The 18,739-nt window shown below is 21.6% G+C and overlaps 3 protein-coding genes across 3 annotated transcripts; 2 read left to right on the forward strand and 1 right to left on the reverse strand. All coding sequences in view use genetic code 6, as the record gives it.

Annotated features, from left to right (window-relative positions):
• Positions 1-438: 438 nt before the first annotated feature.
• Positions 439-1,039, forward strand: TTHERM_00198110 (transmembrane protein, putative). The gene has a single exon (XM_001006992.3). It carries the CDS (start codon positions 504-506, stop codon positions 828-830), a length of 327 nt encoding a protein of 108 aa, XP_001006992.1. The 5' UTR covers positions 439-503; the 3' UTR covers positions 831-1,039.
• Positions 1,040-3,136: 2,097 nt separating this feature from the next.
• Positions 3,137-3,616, forward strand: TTHERM_00198120 (transmembrane protein, putative; the record flags this gene model as incomplete). The annotated part of the gene is made up of 1 exon (XM_001006993.2): positions 3,137-3,616. Exon 1 carries the CDS (start codon positions 3,290-3,292, stop codon positions 3,614-3,616), a length of 327 nt encoding a protein of 108 aa, XP_001006993.2. The 5' UTR covers positions 3,137-3,289.
• Positions 3,617-5,627: 2,011 nt separating this feature from the next.
• On the reverse strand, positions 5,628-18,036 carry TTHERM_00198130 (transmembrane protein, putative; the record flags this gene model as incomplete). Its single annotated transcript, XM_001006994.2, has 33 exons — positions 5,628-5,824; positions 5,897-5,974; positions 6,030-6,627; positions 6,681-8,357; positions 8,424-9,458; positions 9,727-10,600; positions 10,650-11,022; positions 11,227-11,374; positions 11,424-11,767; positions 11,830-11,958; positions 12,010-12,315; positions 12,364-12,518; positions 12,584-12,775; positions 12,838-13,273; positions 13,441-13,657; positions 13,711-13,760; positions 13,820-13,893; positions 14,017-14,311; positions 14,361-14,467; positions 14,566-14,611; positions 14,670-15,125; positions 15,180-15,228; positions 15,292-15,478; positions 15,529-15,682; positions 15,737-16,110; positions 16,240-16,372; positions 16,428-16,476; positions 16,538-16,733; positions 16,878-16,957; positions 17,189-17,326; positions 17,386-17,440; positions 17,496-17,631; positions 17,685-18,036. The coding sequence occupies 33 exons, from the start codon at positions 18,034-18,036 to the stop codon at positions 5,628-5,630; spliced, it is 9,690 nt and encodes a 3,229-aa protein (XP_001006994.2).
• Positions 18,037-18,739: the final 703 nt, after the last annotated feature.

The following is an 18,739-nucleotide window of genomic DNA, read 5'->3' on the forward strand; positions in this document are numbered from 1 at the left end:
TTTAACAATTTCAGAATTACTTAAAATATTTAAAAATATTTAAGTTCAAAATAATAAGGGAGCAGTATCATTAATAAAATAGTAGTCCTCTAAAAGTAAATACATACAAAATGATATTATATATTCGCTAATTTAATTAGAATAAACTGTTTGTAATTAAAAAGAGATAAATAAATTACCATTCAAGATACGAATAGTCTATGTTTACATAGTAAAATAGACATTAATTTTTACCATCCTTGGTTCTATATAAACTAATTAATTAATTAATTAAAATAATTAATCAAAAAATTTATTATTTTGCCTTTTAATAAAAGATAAATTGCTATATATTCTTTTCTAACACTGTAAGATTTTGTTAGTAAATTATTTCCCCTAAAATTTAATACTTTTGAATTATTGATATTCGTTCGTTCATTAATTATCTATAAAACCAATCTTTAAAACCCGCATTAAATCAATAATTAATTAATAGATTAAATAATAACAAATAATAAAAACAAATGAAAATAAATAACCTTGTTTTTCTCTTAGTTATCTTTCAGATTTTGATAGCAACAACTACCAGTATGGGATTCTACCAAAACTAGCTGAAAGGATAGTTCACTTAGATTCCTTGTTTACATATAGAGGAAATAATTAAAAACGAAAAAACATAATACCATGCATTCAATTATTGTTTGAGCAGCAGAAGATTTAAGTTTTCTATGAAAGACATCTCCGGAAATGAATATTAATACTCATCTCAATGTATCTCTTCTGGATAAAGAAATCACCTAGATAAGTATAATCAAGAAGACTTTTTTTATGGCATATCTGAGGATTGCTGATTGCAACTAATTAATTACTCTTAATATCCTAAACTTGAATTTATATCACTTACATTAACTTTCTAAAATAACTTATTTGTATAAAGTATTAAATTTTTATATTATATATACACTGTAATCTGATAATTTCATTCTACTACTATCAAAAATCCATCTTTAATCAATTTTTACAGGTAATTCTTAAAAGTAAAAAGAAACCTAATCTAATCTAATTATAATATAAGGAAAGGATTTTTTTAATAATCCTTTTTAGATCAAATTAGTTAATTTGATTTGAGCGCATTTAAAATTTTACTATGATTTTTTTAAAATTTTGCTTAAATTTTACTGGAAAAATTTGTTTGAGTGATATAAAAATTGAACAAATTTATAAATTTAATTTTACTGTTTTATGATCGAAAAAATATAGATGGGAATAAAATAAAACTTTTTAAAAGATAAATAAAATATAGTTTGTAAGTAAGTATTCGCTATGAAGTAATTGAAAAACAAAAAATTTTTAGCTAAATTTAAATATTTGTGTCTCAAAAAGGAGATCAAATATCATAGGAAATAAATACTATTTTTTATTATAATTGATATCAATCTTTTTTAAATAAAAGATTTAAATTAAAAAGAGAATTATAGTTTTTTAAATCAGCAAAAGAAATCAAATACTTAAAACTATATTTAATATAAAAAATATGCTTAAGATGTTATTTTTTGCAAGCTAAAAGCATTGAAAAAATTAATTAATAATATTCAATTAGACTCATTTTCATTATATTTATTCACTTACATAAATTAATTAAGTTAATCAAATGAATTAAGATAGTCAATTATTTATACAATAAAATTAATTATCTGCATTCTTATTTTTTATAAAAATTATAATTTTTTATTTTCTTGGCTACAATTATGGTAACAAGTAATTAATATCAATAAAAAATAGATTTTTTAATTTATATCTTAAATTTTTTTAATTTATTCTTAAAGAAAAATAGAATATCATTTGAATGTAATCTGTGATATCCCCCTAAAGAATTAATTTATTTTTTGTTACATTAGATAAATCATTAGGGTCTCACCTGATATTAAATAAATATGTACAACCATTCTATTTATATCTGTCATCATAATCACTAATATATAAATACGTTATAAAAATTCAATAAATTACTCATATCATTTACTAATAATCATAGCTTATTATTAAATAAAAAGTAAATTATTTACTATTTGTATTCAATAAATATAGCAAATATAATACTTTGAATGTATTTTTAATATTTAAAATAGAATTTTGTTTTATATTTTTACAAAATATATAATGGTTAGTACAATTTTTTAAGAGTTTGAAACATTTTTCTCTTGATTTAGATTAATTACGCATTAATACAAACATTAGTTAGCTGATTATATTACTTTAAAAACCTTATCTATTATCAGACAGTACCTAATTAGTGTCTTATGTATGATTTTAATGAATATAAATTAATTTAATTAGGAAATAATCTTATTAGCTACCTAAAAAAAATTCTAATGGACTTTCCTACAAGAAATTAATTGGTTTAGTAATTTAGTTTCATTCATGGATTATTTTTTGTGATCAGTTGATGTAAATGAAATTAATAACTTTATTTCTTTCACACAAAAATATTTTAAGATTTTGATAATATTTTGTGTTTTATTTCCATTTTGAATCTATATGAATGAATGTTTTGAGTTTTAAAAATTTAGGTATTTTCATTTATTTATTTTCCATAAATAAAAAAAAAGACAAATATATAAATAAATGCATTTGATTTTAAGAATTAATTAATTTTAAATAAGATGAAAATACTTAAATAAAATTAAAACGATTTAAAATTTTAAGTAATTGATTTTACATTCTAATATAAAATTGGTATTCATTTTAGACTTTAAAAAAAAAATTTTTTTTAAGTAGATATATTGTTAATACCATTAAATTCGATAAATTTGGTTCCATCAAAAGTATTTTATCTCATATTATTTTATATTACATTTTTTTGCATTTAAAATTTAAATTTTAAAAATTAGAATAGACAAGTTTTATTTATGCAAAAAATTTTCCTGTTTCTTAAGAATTATAGCCTTTAAAAATATACTAAAATAAGTATCTTTATTTCTTTTATTAACATAAACACAAAATATTATTTTGAGAATTTAATATAGTAAAAATTTTATCCCAAAAACTGCTAATATTTCATGCTAATAAGATCTGTTTTAGTTTACACCATTTATATAAAAGCCATATTTTTAATATTTTTGATATTACTTTTAATAAGGTAAATATATCCCTTTATATTTTTGTAACATATATATTCTAGAACAGATTTTTATATTTACATTAAATAAATGAAAAACAAACAAACAAAAAAACTACCATCTAATTTCATTTTATAAAACCTAAAAAGCAAGCTTTCATTTTTTATAATTTATAAAAATATAAAAATAAAATGAAAACAAATATTCTGATTTTGGCACTTGTAATTTTATCTTACTTCATAGGAGAAACAACTGCTATGGGCTTTTACTAAAACTAGCTCAAAGGCTAATTTACTTAGATTCCATGTCTACATATTGAGGAAAAAATAAAAAAAGAAAGAACACAATACCATGCATTTAACTATTGTTTAAGCAGTAAAAGATTCATGTTTTCTATGAAAGATCTATCAGGATATGAATATTAATACTAATCTCCTTGTATCCCTTCAGGCCAAAGGAGCCATTTGCTCAAGTATAATTAAGAGGATTTCTTTTATGGCATATCTTAAGATTGCTGATTTACAATCCTTTTAGTCTCTTCCTGCTAAAATAATATAAAAACTTTTAATCATATATATATAAGAATTTCATATTATTTTAAATATAGTTAAATAATAATTTTATTTATTTATAAAAAACATTACATAAAAAATAGAGATTAGTTAATTAATTAATAAATTCTTAAACATAAAGTTAGTTTATTTAGACATTTTTATTTTACAAAATTAATTTTCATAATATGAGTTTGCATGAAAGAGTAAAACAGACACATAAATATTATTTTTAATTAGTGACATGATATTTATTTAATTAAAAATTTTAAGCTATGATTTTTCTGACAATTTATTTAAAATATTTTAATGTATTTTAAATGTAGCAAATAATAAATTCACTATTTTTTTAAGATATAAATTTTACCAATCCAGAAGCTCTTTTTGTCTGAGCTCAGTTATTTATTATTTTTATTTTATGATAATTTTAAACTTAAATAACTCATTTAAAATATTAATAAAATAAAAATTTATACAAAACAAATTTTTATATATGATAAGACCGATAAGAAAATATTTCTCTTTGATATGCATATATAAAAATAATATTTAAAAAATTAAAATAAATTGAATTAATTTTGTAAAGTTTTGTTAAGAAAGTCAAATTTATTTATACACTATATAAATATATATATAAAAATATTGAACTAATTTTATTATTTTCATGTGAAATTTCTATTTTCAGTAATATTTTTTTTAGTACTAAGATTTAAAATTGATTTTTTATCTACCAATTTTATATTTAAATAGAAATTTTTTAAAAATTATTATTTTATACTTGATTCAATCTGAAAATATCCAATCATACTTTTAGCAAATATTATTTAATTGACTTTTTTCCAATTTTTCTAGCATTTTTCAAGCTTAATTAAAGGATAATTCAGCTTAAACTTACATATTATTTAAGAGAATATATTAGAATTCTCCTAAATTTTTTAGATGATAAATATATATTAATTTTTAAGATTAAAATTGCTTTTTATTAAAATCAGATAAAAAATTTTAGAGATCACTATGATTTTAATACTAAAAATCACACTTTAAATAATTATATTGTCAAAATTAAGGTTAACCAAACAGAATAATATCGAAGACTGATATTATAATTTAAATTCAATTTGATTTAGTCTTTCATATTTATAGGGCTAACCTAAATTTAAAAATTTTATTAATAAGTTTAAAAATAATTTTAACTTTAAAAGAATTATTTACATAAAAAGACTATATAGCTGTATGAAAGAGAAGCAATACCTGATAAAATTGGCTAAAGAGAAGTTTTTTCAAACGAGAAAGCTGCTGTTATTCCTAATATTAGCTTATATATTAGTTTTACTAAATCCCAGTAATAAAATTTAAATTTATATTCTTATGTAAAATATCCATAGACTAATTAATTTTAAAATTCGTTTAAAAAATATTGCTTTTTGTGAAATTAATAAAGTAGAAATCCATTAGGAACTGTAAAGATTAAAAAGTATGCAGTAGTAAGAACATAGTCAGAATTCTTTGATTGTAATCGATCACAATAAATAGATAAATAATCAGTCACAAAAGATTGATCATCGAAAGTTTGGCATTTAATCTATTTATTTTTAATTAATATGTTAAATAAATTATTTAAATTTAAAAATAAATTTTATTACTTGCTTAAAAATTTTATTTAGGATTGCAAATTAAAAGCTATACATGAAAATCCATACTCCAAGCACCAGTTTTTAAATCCAAAATCTATATTTGGAGCAAGTTCTTTGGATTAAGCAAACCAATAAGAAGCATGAGAAAATAAAAAGCCAAAAAGAGAAATAAATTAATAGATTCTAAATAAGAAAATTTTCTTAAGCTAACTATACCAATAAACAGTCAAATACTTTAATTTAAGAGACAAATAAATTTCCTATATCTATGAAAATAAATGATAAAAAATTTGGAATATTTTAATCATAATAAAAAACTATTCCAAGTATAAATGACTAAAATATCAACAGTTTAACAGCACTAAGAGAGCTTTAATTCTGGATAAGAACTTATTTTTTAAATAAAATTGAGAATATTTTTAAAAACAAGCCTTTCTTGATTTATATGTGATAGCTATGAGTTATAATGTGAATAATTAGCACAGATATTAAAGCAAAACAAATAGGATATAAAATATCAAGCATTTATTTTTCTGAACACCTAAAATGTAAAAATTAAAATAATTTAAATATATTTTTGTGTTAATAATTAAAATTTACTTTTGACACTTACTATATAAGCTCATATAATAAGAATTACCCCAGTTTTATCCAGTTATGTCACAGTCTTCACAAAGAGCACCAATATATCCTTTTAATAAAATGGTTATAAAAACAAAATTCTAAATAAAATAGCTTTAAATTACCTATCTAGCAATAATAGTTTAGATCATTTACTATTATTTTTTTCTTAATTATTTAATTTTAATTTTCGTTCAAATTATAATCACCTATGCAATTTTTACAATTATAAATCACTGATGATTACTGATTAACTCTCCAATATTAATAAGTTAAAAAAATCTTATTTCCTTAACACTTTATGTCTTTATTAGGGCATACTTAACATGTATCTGAATTAGTGAAGCTGTATGAGTCTATGCATTCAATACAATAGTTAAATTTATCGTATATTTATTTTATTACTTAGCCAACTGGACAAATCTTAGCAAACTTAATATTCAGAATTAACGAATAATTTCTGTAATAATTGACAATCAAACCTAAGCTATTGTAATTTGGAATTTGTATTTAATCGCTTGTTATTTATAAAAATAGTTCTTATCCCATAATACCATATACTTATAGCTATTTCGTTAAATTGAAAACTCCATTTTACTAATATAATTTATTAGTATTAATAAATCCTTATCCACTTAATATCTTTATATCTAAAGTAACATCTTCTGGTAAGATATTCAGTTCTTCAAAATATTAAGAATAGAATTTAAAGGCTATATTTTCCTATATTTAAAATAAAAATAGTTTATCATTTAAATAATTTAATTTTACTTTACCTTAATATATCCTCCGTAGTGGTTTTGAAGAGTTATTTATCTTAAAGAATTTTGATTATCAGAATTTAAAGTATTGTTAATGTAGACGTTCAATTTAGTTGGTGAAGTTTATATATTTTATCCATATTATTAAGCCTTGTTTAAAATAAAAGTGTTATTAGAATATTAGTTAACACTTTATCCTGTTGATGATGCTATTGCTCCTCCAAACTAAGATTGATTCTCGATAAAATAATTATCTTAAATCTGTAATTAATTAATCATGATATTATCATTTTAAATAAATATAGCACCTCCTAATTATAAAGCATTATTATTTTAAAATAAACTTTGATTTATAAGAAAGGGAGAATTCTTAATATATATTGAGCCACCACTTATCATAGCTTTATTATTTTTAAAGATACAGTTCTAAACTAATGTAATTACTTTTTAAACTTGTTAAGAATTCTTATTCTGCTCAAAGTATAATCCTGCACCTAGCTAAGCCAAATTGTTTTCAAATTTTGAATTCTAAACTACCAAACCTTAAGAAAATATATAAATAATCCCTTAAGAACAAGAGTTACAAATGTTATTACTTACATTTAAATAAGTCAAAGAACATGTTTAGCTACTATAAAAAAATAGGTTTTATATGTTATTTTATAATTAATATCTCATATCATTGTTTATATTTATGTTATCAATAATTGTGTTGTTGCTAAGGCTAAGAATAGTTGCTTGTGTGATATTAACTAGATTGTTCAAGAATACACTTTGTGAATATGTATTGTTATACTCAGAATACTAATAAGTATTCAATACAAATATCATTTTCTAAAAGATAAAATCATTAACTATATTTTAATTTATTGTGGCAATATTCTAGTGGATTATTTAAAATGTAGAGTTTTCAATTTAAAATTCATAAGAGTTTTAAACTACAAATAAAGAGCTATGAAAACTTTTAAGTTAACCTGAGTTTAAATTTGAAAAGATTTAATATAAGTTTTGAAATTATTAAGCCATCACTTAAATTTAGTTAAAGGCAATTATTTTTTTCAAAATAATTGCAGTTTTGACAATTACTGAGCTCTCTAAATTAAGATTGCTACCTTGGAGTGAATAATTATTATTAAATTATACTTCCTAAATAACTATGATGCTTCTTGGCAATATAGCTGGTCTTATTTAAATAGCTCCACCTTTAAAAGAAGCAAAATTATATTTAAAAATTGACTGATAAATGAAAACACTAAAGCCAAACGATTGCAAACCATTTATAAACAGTGCTCCACCTTAGGCCTCTAAATCATCACTACTGTATGCTATATTATTACTAAAAGTAGTATTTTAGATATATAACCTTCCTATATTTAACGGTATCCAATATAATGCACCACCATTAAATGCAAAACCATTACTGAAATAAGAATTTTTTAAAGTTAGTAATTCACTATTAATTGTGATAAAGCCTCCATTTTTTTAACTCTTAATACTTGAATAATTTTATGAACTTAAACCAATTTAATTGTAGAATTAACAATCGTTAAATTCAATTTATTTAACTTATCCCTAAATCCAATTAAAAGGGTTATTACTATAGTCTAAGTTAGTGAAATAAGATTTTTTAAAGATAGCCCTAACAGTTGGTGCTTTGAAATAAAAACCTGAAGATATTTGTCCAAGAGAATTCTTAAATATTAAAAAGAAATATTTTAATATATTAAACATAATTAATTTATTTAATTAATTAATTACCTAATTTGTTTGAATAATAGCTCTATAATCTGAGAAGTTTAAATTAGAAATTTAAATATTAATTTCTTATTTTGAAAAAATAGAAAAAGGGGAAGTGTTTTAAGTATTTTATGAATAGAAAAGCTAAACTTAATTGCTTACTATGTTGCTTATAAATATTCCTTAAGGATATTAATTGTTATTATAAAACTAATTACTATTTAAACAAACTTAGCTTGTCTCAATTTAAATTATATTTTTTGCTATGTTTATATTTTGTTATTAAATGTTATCAATATTTACATAATTTAGAATTTAAGTCATTGAGCATATTTAAGGAGACATAAGTTCATTTTAAGTTTATGTTTATACTACCTTTGTAATAAGAACATTAACTGCACTTTTTACTTAGAGAAACAAAAATGAAGAATTATCCTACATAAATACATCAAATATTTGTACTGTATTTATATTTTCAAGCTATACAGACATAGCAGTCTAATCATTTTAGAATTTGTTTCTTAAAAACTTTATCCCGTTAATTTATGTGTTGCTATTTTTTAAACTTTTGAAATAGAAAAATAAATACTCATTAGAATTAAATTAGTTATCTATAAACACCACTCCTTGAAAAACTGAGTACTAAATGAAATTCAATGAAATTGATAAACTATCTTGCTATTAAAAAAGACTATAATTAATTATTGAATTCTATATTACATTTAATCCATTTAATTTATATGTGTTTGAAATGAAAAGAGGAATAACTTAATTTTTTGGTTAAGAAAACGCATTTTATATGAAAGTAATGTTATTTATATCCATACTATTTAAAGCATTTGAATTTATAATTTGAGATCCAAGTAATATTTAAGTCTATTAAATAGTCATATTGTTTACTAAGATATCTATTTGCTAGGATGAAATGTAATTAGGCTAAACATCAAAAACAATAGCTTTATTTTCAAATTTTGATTAAATGAAGGTTAAATTTGAAATATTTAATTTAATATTTATTGCTTTCAACTGAAGTATTGATGATTGATCTAACGTTACCTTTAATTAAAAATAAAATGATTTTTATTTATAATCCTAACTTATAATTTTTTACTCCAACATACAGAAAGAGTTATTAATAAATATTTATAAAATAAATTTTATAGTAGTTTTTCCTTAATTAATTAACACAATTCTCCCCTTCAATGATAAAATTTTTAAAAAAAAATGGGTTTAATTTTTTATTTTTGAGATTGAATTAGGACTTAATTTAGGAGAAACTACTTTTATTAAATTATTTTCAATTATCTAATAAAATTAAAATTACATTAGTGAAAATTACTGAGCTTAAGGTTACATTCAAGGATGAATCTTAGTTATTATTGCACACATTATTAATAAGATATTACTTGTTTTAGATAAATATGTTTTAAAATTCGACTTGTTAAAAGAAGATATCAGCCTTTTATAAAGTTGAGAGTTCTAAATTTAAAAATTACTTATTACTAAAAGAGTTTTACAAAGGAAGAAGCTAGTAAAATTTACAATTAAACATCTAAAATAAGTTTAAGTCACTATAGTTTAAAACCAAACCAAATTAGCTGTTACTTAACTGTTACTCAAATTAAATGTTATTTATTTAAATTTGGTTGAACCCTTCAATTTTAAAAATGCTATTTTATTAAAACCTCATTTGCTAACCTGCAACAGTGGTTTAACAATCTATATTTAATACAGCTTTTTCAATAGATCTTATTGAATCTTTTAAATTAGTTGCAAAAGTCTATGGCCTTTGGTCAAAACAAAAATCTCCTAAGAATATTAATTAAACTTCTAAATATTTTACTTAAAGTTCATTATAAAAAATTAAAGCTTGATCATAATCTATTTCATTTAAAATAAATTTATCTATTTAAATTTCATTTAGTCTATTATAGTTAATTGGGTTTTAAAGAGACCCATCACCTTTTCTACTATTAGTATCTAAGCACTAGATATATATAGTTTGCTTTTTCTTATAAAAACAACCTTGATCGTTGGTAAGGCATAAGTAGCATTTTCTTCTTTGTTTATCATAAGTAATGCTAGTAGATTGTGATATTTTACTTGAAGGTAAAGACTTCTTGCAAGAATAGCATTAGGCATCATACAAATAAAGAGGATTGATGCTTATATCTTTATTGCTTATACATGTATCACACCTTATTAAAATAAATTCTTTTAAATAATTAATAATTTTTGAAAAGTTACATTAATGGACAAATTTAGCAATCATTCCCAGCTTTGTTAAGAGAAACCATATTCTTAATGTTAAAATCTTAGGCATTTTAATAGTAAAGGGTTCCAATAAAATACTATTGATTTTGAATTAATGAAGCTAATAAATTGTAATTGCACTAGATACATTAAGGCTAACCGTTTATTAAAGTACATTATTGGCAGTATTATCCACAGTTGAGTTTTACACATTATTTCAATTACTAATTAAATTCATAACCTTACAAGCATTTTGTGCATATCAATTAATAATTTGTAGAACTTGAATTGTAATTTAATCTCTCTTAAAGATTTAAGAATGGTCTTTTGTAAACAATTATTGAAGTATAATTAAAATGTCTTGTTCCTATTTTTAAGTAAATTTATATTTATTTATTGTATTTAATAAATAATTAACAATAAATTCTATCTAAAAAATAAAAATCTTTTTGAATTTTTGAAATGTTTTATAAATAGTTAATTTCAAACATTAAAATTTGGTAAATAAAAATTTTACAGTATTTATTTAGTATTTTTTAAACTAAAATAAAAATCAAATAAATCTTAATACCTTCATAACATTCTGAACATCCATCAGGGCATCTAAGACAACCATTAATAGAAGGGATAGAGTATTGGTCTTTGCATTATGTGCATTAGTAAATAAGATTATTTGATTAAAGATCTAAATATGAATAACATTCATTGCATCTATAAATCTTATTTATTTTTAAAGTAAAATATATATTAAACTAAAATTAAATTTACATTATCTTAGCACTTTGTTTCTTAGCATGAATGCGGAATAGAAGAATTATCTAAAGCATAACCATTTTTACAAAATTAACAAAGAGCCTTATTAGCAGAATCCGTTGTACATAATGCACATTTCGTTTACGAGGTATAAGAAGCGCATCCAATTATACAAGAAGTTTAATCTGCTGATATTATATAATTTTAACTGCATTACTTGCAAATCGAGTTAACTTAATTTAAGATAGGAATCATTGTATACGTCCATAATTATTCTGTTAAATCGTACGTTTACGATCCATATGTCACTATTTGACTACTGTATTCACAATTTTAAATATTTTATAAACATGATGAACCTAATTAATTTTTAAAAATAAATTTACTTTTAAATTCTAATAAAAATATCTAATATAAATACCATCATAAGATAAAAAGTATCCATCAAAACATTAAGTGCATTTTTAAATATATTTTTTTAAAATAAACTCATTTAAACTTATTATCCTTAAAGTTGATTTTTTTAAATTAAGGGCTGACTCTTCATTTTCTTAATTAATTTAAAATAAATAAAATAAGGAAATTTATTAGATTTATTTACCATATTAGCAACTTAAACAGGAATTTCCACACTTTTAGCATGATTACAAATCATAATAAACCAAATAATTTTATTCGCATTACAAACATATTAAAATAAAATTATAGTATGAATATTTATTTTGGTCAAAACTCACTTCTGTAATAAGTTATGCAAATCCCGATATAAATGTTGCATATTAGCAATTTTAACAGTTATTAGGACACTTTTAGCATATCCCATTACTTAAAACATAGCCAATATTACACTGAGTACAAATAACTGAACTTGGAGAGCTCTAAATACAAGAAAAACATTCATTTGGACCTAAAAAAAATGATATTATTTACATAAAATTTGATAAATATTTATTACATAAGCTAGGCTAGTATAATACTAATTAATATTCTCCAGAGATTTGTTAGACTTAAAAATTAGAAGCTGGTAAAAGATTTGCCAATATTTAAATATCCTAGTCATATTATACTCTATAATTCTAACAAGTTTTATAAATACTTTGAGTAGAATTCCTAAGTAAGTTTAGAATAATCTTTTTAATTGAATTTTTCAAAAAAATAAATAATATATATTTTACCACAATCCGTATTCCGCAGAGCAATCTAAGCAAGAATATGTAGGAGTGTTTTAATAAAATGATTGTACTTATGTATAATAATTTACTCCCAAATAACATTTAATACAATTTTATTAGTTAGGGGAAATTTAATAAAGGAAATAGCCTTGTATGCACTATGTACAAAATTATTGTGAAGTGCATGAAAAACATCTATTTTATATAAAATTACTTTAAATTAAAACCAAATTTTTTGTAATTAAATAAATAAATACCCTTTAGGGCACTTTTTTGTGTTATCATTTTAGCAGAACTAATTATCGTAGCAATCTTGCTTTAGGTAAATTAATTGCATGCTAAAATAGAGTTATTAAGTGTTAAGTAAAGCAGCCTTTTCATCTAAACTCAAACATTTGTCGTTACCTGGATTAACATAGTACTATGGGCATAATAAACAGGAATTATTATTTTTTGATATTTCCTAGCACATTCCTGATGAATTTAAACACTAAAAATTTCCATCGCTACTAATAGTATCAACTTTTTATTACACGCACTTATTATTTTAATTCTTCAATTATGTATAACAAAAATTTCCAGATATTAAATTTAGTAAATTAGCACCATTTACACATATTCCTTATTTGTATATATCACAGTAACCATCTGGACAAAAAACACATCTATAGCTATTTAAAGGAGCACAAATACCTAATTTATAAAATAAATATTTTATTTACATGTTTGTAAACTTCCATTTATTATATTAAATAAATATAAATTAAAAAAATTTTTTATTTGAAATAACTTCTAAAAATTTGAGAGAGTGAGCAGATAAAACTGTTCATTTTAGTTAAAGAAAATTACGAATAATTTACCAAATTAATCTATACAATAGGTAGCTTATGGCTAAATAAGATTAATGCATAAATTTTGTAAATATGGAGATTTGCATTAATCTATATTACAAGTTTAGCAAGATCCATTTTAAACACATACTCCACTAGCATCAACGCACATATTTTATGTTATGTCTATTATTTAACATGCTTGTGTTGTAGGGTTTATACAAAATTTTTAGATATCACACATCACCTAAAAAAATTATTTAAAAACTTTTTTATTTATAATTTCAAAAATAATTTTACTGCTATAGCCTAATTTTATTTTAAGCAGACTTAAGTATCTTTTTGAACACCTATAAATAAAATAAGTAAAATACTTTAACAAGTATCTAAAAAAATATACAATTATTACCAATTCTATTTGGATTACTAAAATCCAATTTATTACATACTGAGAAACCATCTTAATTTATTTCAATACAATACCTTGTAAATTATTAAATGAAAGATTAATTTCTCATTCATTTTTTAAGTTATGTTTTGCTTGCTTGCATACTGAATTTAATTAATTTTGGAAAAAATAAAAGTGATGAATATAAGTAAATATACCCATTTTTGTAGCAGTTAGAAACTCCGTATTATCCATGATCAGATTATTAAAGGCAATAATGAGTTTTACTTTCCTTGCCAGGATATTTATCAGATAAAGGAATACACATCCCTTAATTGATGCAGTAATCGGTTTAGCATTTGCTGGCTAGAAGCTATCTTTATGGTAAACATTTCTAAGTAGTTAGATCTCTTCCAATTTAATCCAATTATGTAGGATCATTTATTTCTTAGCATTAATTATTATTTTAAGTATTTATACAGTATAAACCATCCAAACAACCGATACTATTTGCTAAATATTTATTTTATAATGTAATTAAATTTTTTGTAAAAGGTTTTACGCATATTTAAATCCTAGCAGCTATTGTCCAAGTTTTTGGCTCTATAAATCAAGTTTGGAAAATTTGGATCGAAATTTTAAAGCTCCTCACATTTTTGTTATCCAGGTCTATTTTTGTTTTTAAATAATTTAATTTTTTCATTATATATCTTTTTAATTTAGTTTAAATAATTTTTGTTTGAAATAATGTTTGTTTATTTCTTTACCCAACTTGTAGAATGCAGTAGTTTTATCCTACACAAGAAATGATTTCTATAATAAAAATAAATATATGAAATGAGATTCAGCAATTATTTTAACTTTAATTTACAATTAATGGTGATTTGATCTTTAGATATACAAAATTAATATACATCAATCCCAACAATAAAATTGCCTTTTGCAATCGTTCCTTCAATAACACAATAATCCCTATTAGAAATATTATCTCTATATAAGCAAGTACCAAGTACACAAGTTTCTATTTGATCTCCTTATATTTAAGGATCTAAGTAAGGTAGACAAAACATAGTATTTTTTTGTCTTGAATATTTATTTAAAGTTTTTGATAAAATTAATTTTGTACAAGTAAATCCATCATGATTGTCTAAGCAATATTATCCTTTCATACATCTTACAGCATTTTATTAATCTAACTGCACACAATATCCGTTAGCATCAACTCCTACTCTATTTTAACTTAGATCAAACGCGAAACAACATTCTTAAGAGTTTGGATCCGAACTTTACTTCTAAATGCAAAAGTTAAATGAGCATTTCTTTATTTCTATCAAAAATAATAAAATTAAATTTTATAATATTTTTATAATAATTAATTTACTTGAATAATACTATCCACCTTATGCACATTAACCATTAATGACTTTACCCTAAAAATAATTAAATAAATTTTATAAAAATGGATATTTAATTATTTATTTTAAAAGAATTACTTAACTATTTGGTAAAGTGTCACTTAAATGATTGCATGCTAAAGCAATTGTATCAAAACAAACGTCATCGTCGTCAATGTTACATTCTATGCTAGTAGGTTATCTTTCTTGTAGACAAACCTAATTTTAGTTTTTCCCAATCATAATAGAATCATATTTTTAGCATCTGTCTTAATTTGCACAAAACCTTTTATACAAATCAATATGCAGAAATGGTTGTAACAATATCAAATATACCCTTTTTAGCATTCAATAACTGTATCTTTAGCTTTTTCATTTAACTTTAAACATGAATATCTGTATGAGTCTACTCCAATATTATCAGAGTAATCTAATTTTAGTATGTATCCTCTTGAATCTTAGCAATAGTTTTTTCTTAAATTAATTACGTCTTTTTGAAAAAAAAGTTATTTGATAAATAAATATCTAATATGAATAAATTTACCAGCTACGTATCCTATTTAATGAGTAACTTAATTTAAAATTGCACAGCCTTTGTTTTCAGAAACAAATCCTAGATAATCGCTACTTTATGGATATATCACACAAAAGGTAGTTGTTGTTGTTGCTGCTGCTGTTGAGATGAATTTGCATATATTTTAAGGATCGTCAAAGCATGTTTCTAAGGTTTAATTTGGTTATTGATAGTTTTAAAGGCACTGATTATTTGGCTGGGCTCTTCCAATAAATTAAAAATTAGAAAGAATTTAGCATGTGCCCTAATATTAACAACCAGCTCCTTATCCACCAAAAGACAATGTTTAATAGCATTATTGAGAAGATTGATCAAAACATATTGACCCAGCTGGATCTTTACAACTTTTTTATTTAAATTTTTTTTTTTTTAGAACTTAAATTAGTTTTAAACTTAATTAAGCTTTAATTTGGTTCCGAATGAATAAATAAATATTAATTAAAACGAATATTTAGTAACAATAAATTTTTTACTATGTAGACTTTTAAGAAACATCATTGCAATCAAACATCATAGATTGAGAAGAACCATAAAAAGTAGCACAAAATTAATTTGGGTAATTTCCATATTATGTAAGACACACGCTTGATGAGCAACTACTTAAATCTTTTATTTAAAAGTAATAATTTAAAAAATAATTAAAGTCGGAGTATGAATATACCCTAATAAACAGAATTAAGTTGAGCACACTGTCCTCCCTGCCTCAAGCCCTTGAATAATTTTAGTAAGTAAGTAAATCACTAAATAGATCAAATAAAATAATTTAATTACAACGAATTAGCTATTTGAAGAAGACACCACTTGGCAGATACCTTAATCTGATAAGCAAGCAGGATAACTAGAATAACAAGCAATCGAAGAACCAACGTTTAAGCCTGCACATGTAAGATTTGATAGCTTAGCCAAGCTGCTTTAAGAAGATCCTAAATTTATGCATCTTATTACTTGACTATCAAAGCATAAATTGCTAATTATATAATTAAAATTATCAAATCTTTATTTTTTAATTGTATTTTAAATAAAATAAATAATTTATTTGATAAAAAGTTCATTTTAATTAAAGAAAAATTTTTTTAATATGGAAATAAATAAATGAATGAATTAATCTTACGGTTATGTACACTGAGCCGCAGTCTATAGGCTCCTTAACCCTTCTTTATTTTGAACGCAATCACCATTTTTTTAAATTTCCTTTAAAAAGACTTATTTATATATAAAAATCTCAAATATTTTACATTAGTGTTCGATATTTTAACACAATTAGCTCGATTAAATAAAACCTGCTTACAATATTTAGGTTTGCATTAAATTTGTAAATCTAAAAGCTCAAATTCATCTAATATGCATTTATTTTTATTTGTTTTACCCTAAAAATTAATTTAAATATTGTTTATTTTTGTAATTGATTTAAACTTTACTTACAATAACTAAATGAGAATCATAGGCAATGCAAGTAAATTATTCATCTTAATTTTAATGCTGACAAAATTGAATGTTACATATAACCTTTTATTTGTAGTATTCATTTTCTTTTACACAAATTCCATCTATTGTCCTTCCCTTTTATATTTAAAATAAAAGACATATTTTACTTTTAATTTTATCACAAAAATAATTACAGACGCCATTTATAATACTTAAGTTTGTAAAGTAGATCGTTCTAAGCAATAATCTCTTAATAAATTTATTTAAAATTAATAAAAAATTAAAATTAAAATTTTAAATCTACTAGTTTAATTGTTTTTCAACTACATCTTTATGTTAATCTAAGCATAAATAATGGTTTTTAAATTACTCACCAGGATTTCCTTTAATAATTGTTGCATTTAAACTTTAGCAATAACCCTTCTTAATGAAGGAAATCTCTATTTTTATGTTTAAAATATACTCATTATAAATAATTTACAATATTATTTACCTTAAAGATTGCTTGAGTTAGAAATGTTTTCATTCAGACTAACACATTAATTAGTAGATTTAATTATTGCTACATAATTATCACTATCGCTGATCTTTACACATTTGTTTTTTTCTTTAGTTAAGCAAATGCTGTTAAATTTATTAGAGCAAAATTCAACTTCACCAAAACCAACAATCTCAGAGTTTTTTATACAGAGATTTTCTTTTTTATATTTCCCAATATTTTATTATCCATCAATCTCTAGGCATTTTTATAAAATCTAATCAAAACATTAAGTCTTATGATTACATAAACAAGTTAACAACCCAAAAAATGAACAAAACAATAATAATATTTCAAGTTCTTTCATTTTTGACTCTTTTCTTTAGATTTTTATTTTTGTTTAATTAACCAGAATTATGTTTTAATTATTTAGAAAGATAGATTGTTTTCAAAAAATAGATTTGATTATTATGATCACAACAAAGGTTTGTAAATTTAACTAAAACAAATAAAAAAAATAGGTGGTGATCTCTTTTTTAATTATTCTTTAAAAGGTGATCAATTTCTTTGTAACCAAGTAACAAAGTAACATTTATGTGAGTCACTTTATGATCAATTTATATCAATATTAAAGCAAATATCTAAATACTTAATAATATATTTTGTATATTAGTATTTAAAATAGTTTCTAAAAATTGTTTTATTTTATTTTTTAATGAAATTGTAATTTTTAAATTATAAAATGAAAATTAAATACATTAATTCCAAAAATATCTTATAATCAATTTAAAAGTAATTTTATGATATAAATTGATTGAATTCCTCTTAATTATTAATATGAGATTTGGGTTACTTTTATTTATTTATTTTTTGATTTTGTTTTCTTTATATACCATTTATAAATTATATACTAGCAAGATAGTAAAATTTCTTTTATATTTTTTTTATTATAGCTACTCAATTCTAATTAATTAATGGTATCCAATTAAATAATATTTTGATTTCAAATTATTTTCTTAAACAAATAAAAATATGTAATTTCTTTATCTAGGATATTTTAAAATTGTTTT

This window comes from Tetrahymena thermophila (assembly GCF_000189635.1).
Source record: "Tetrahymena thermophila SB210 genomic scaffold scf_8254815, whole genome shotgun sequence".
In the NCBI taxonomy this organism is placed as follows: Eukaryota; Ciliophora; class Oligohymenophorea; order Hymenostomatida; family Tetrahymenidae; genus Tetrahymena; species Tetrahymena thermophila.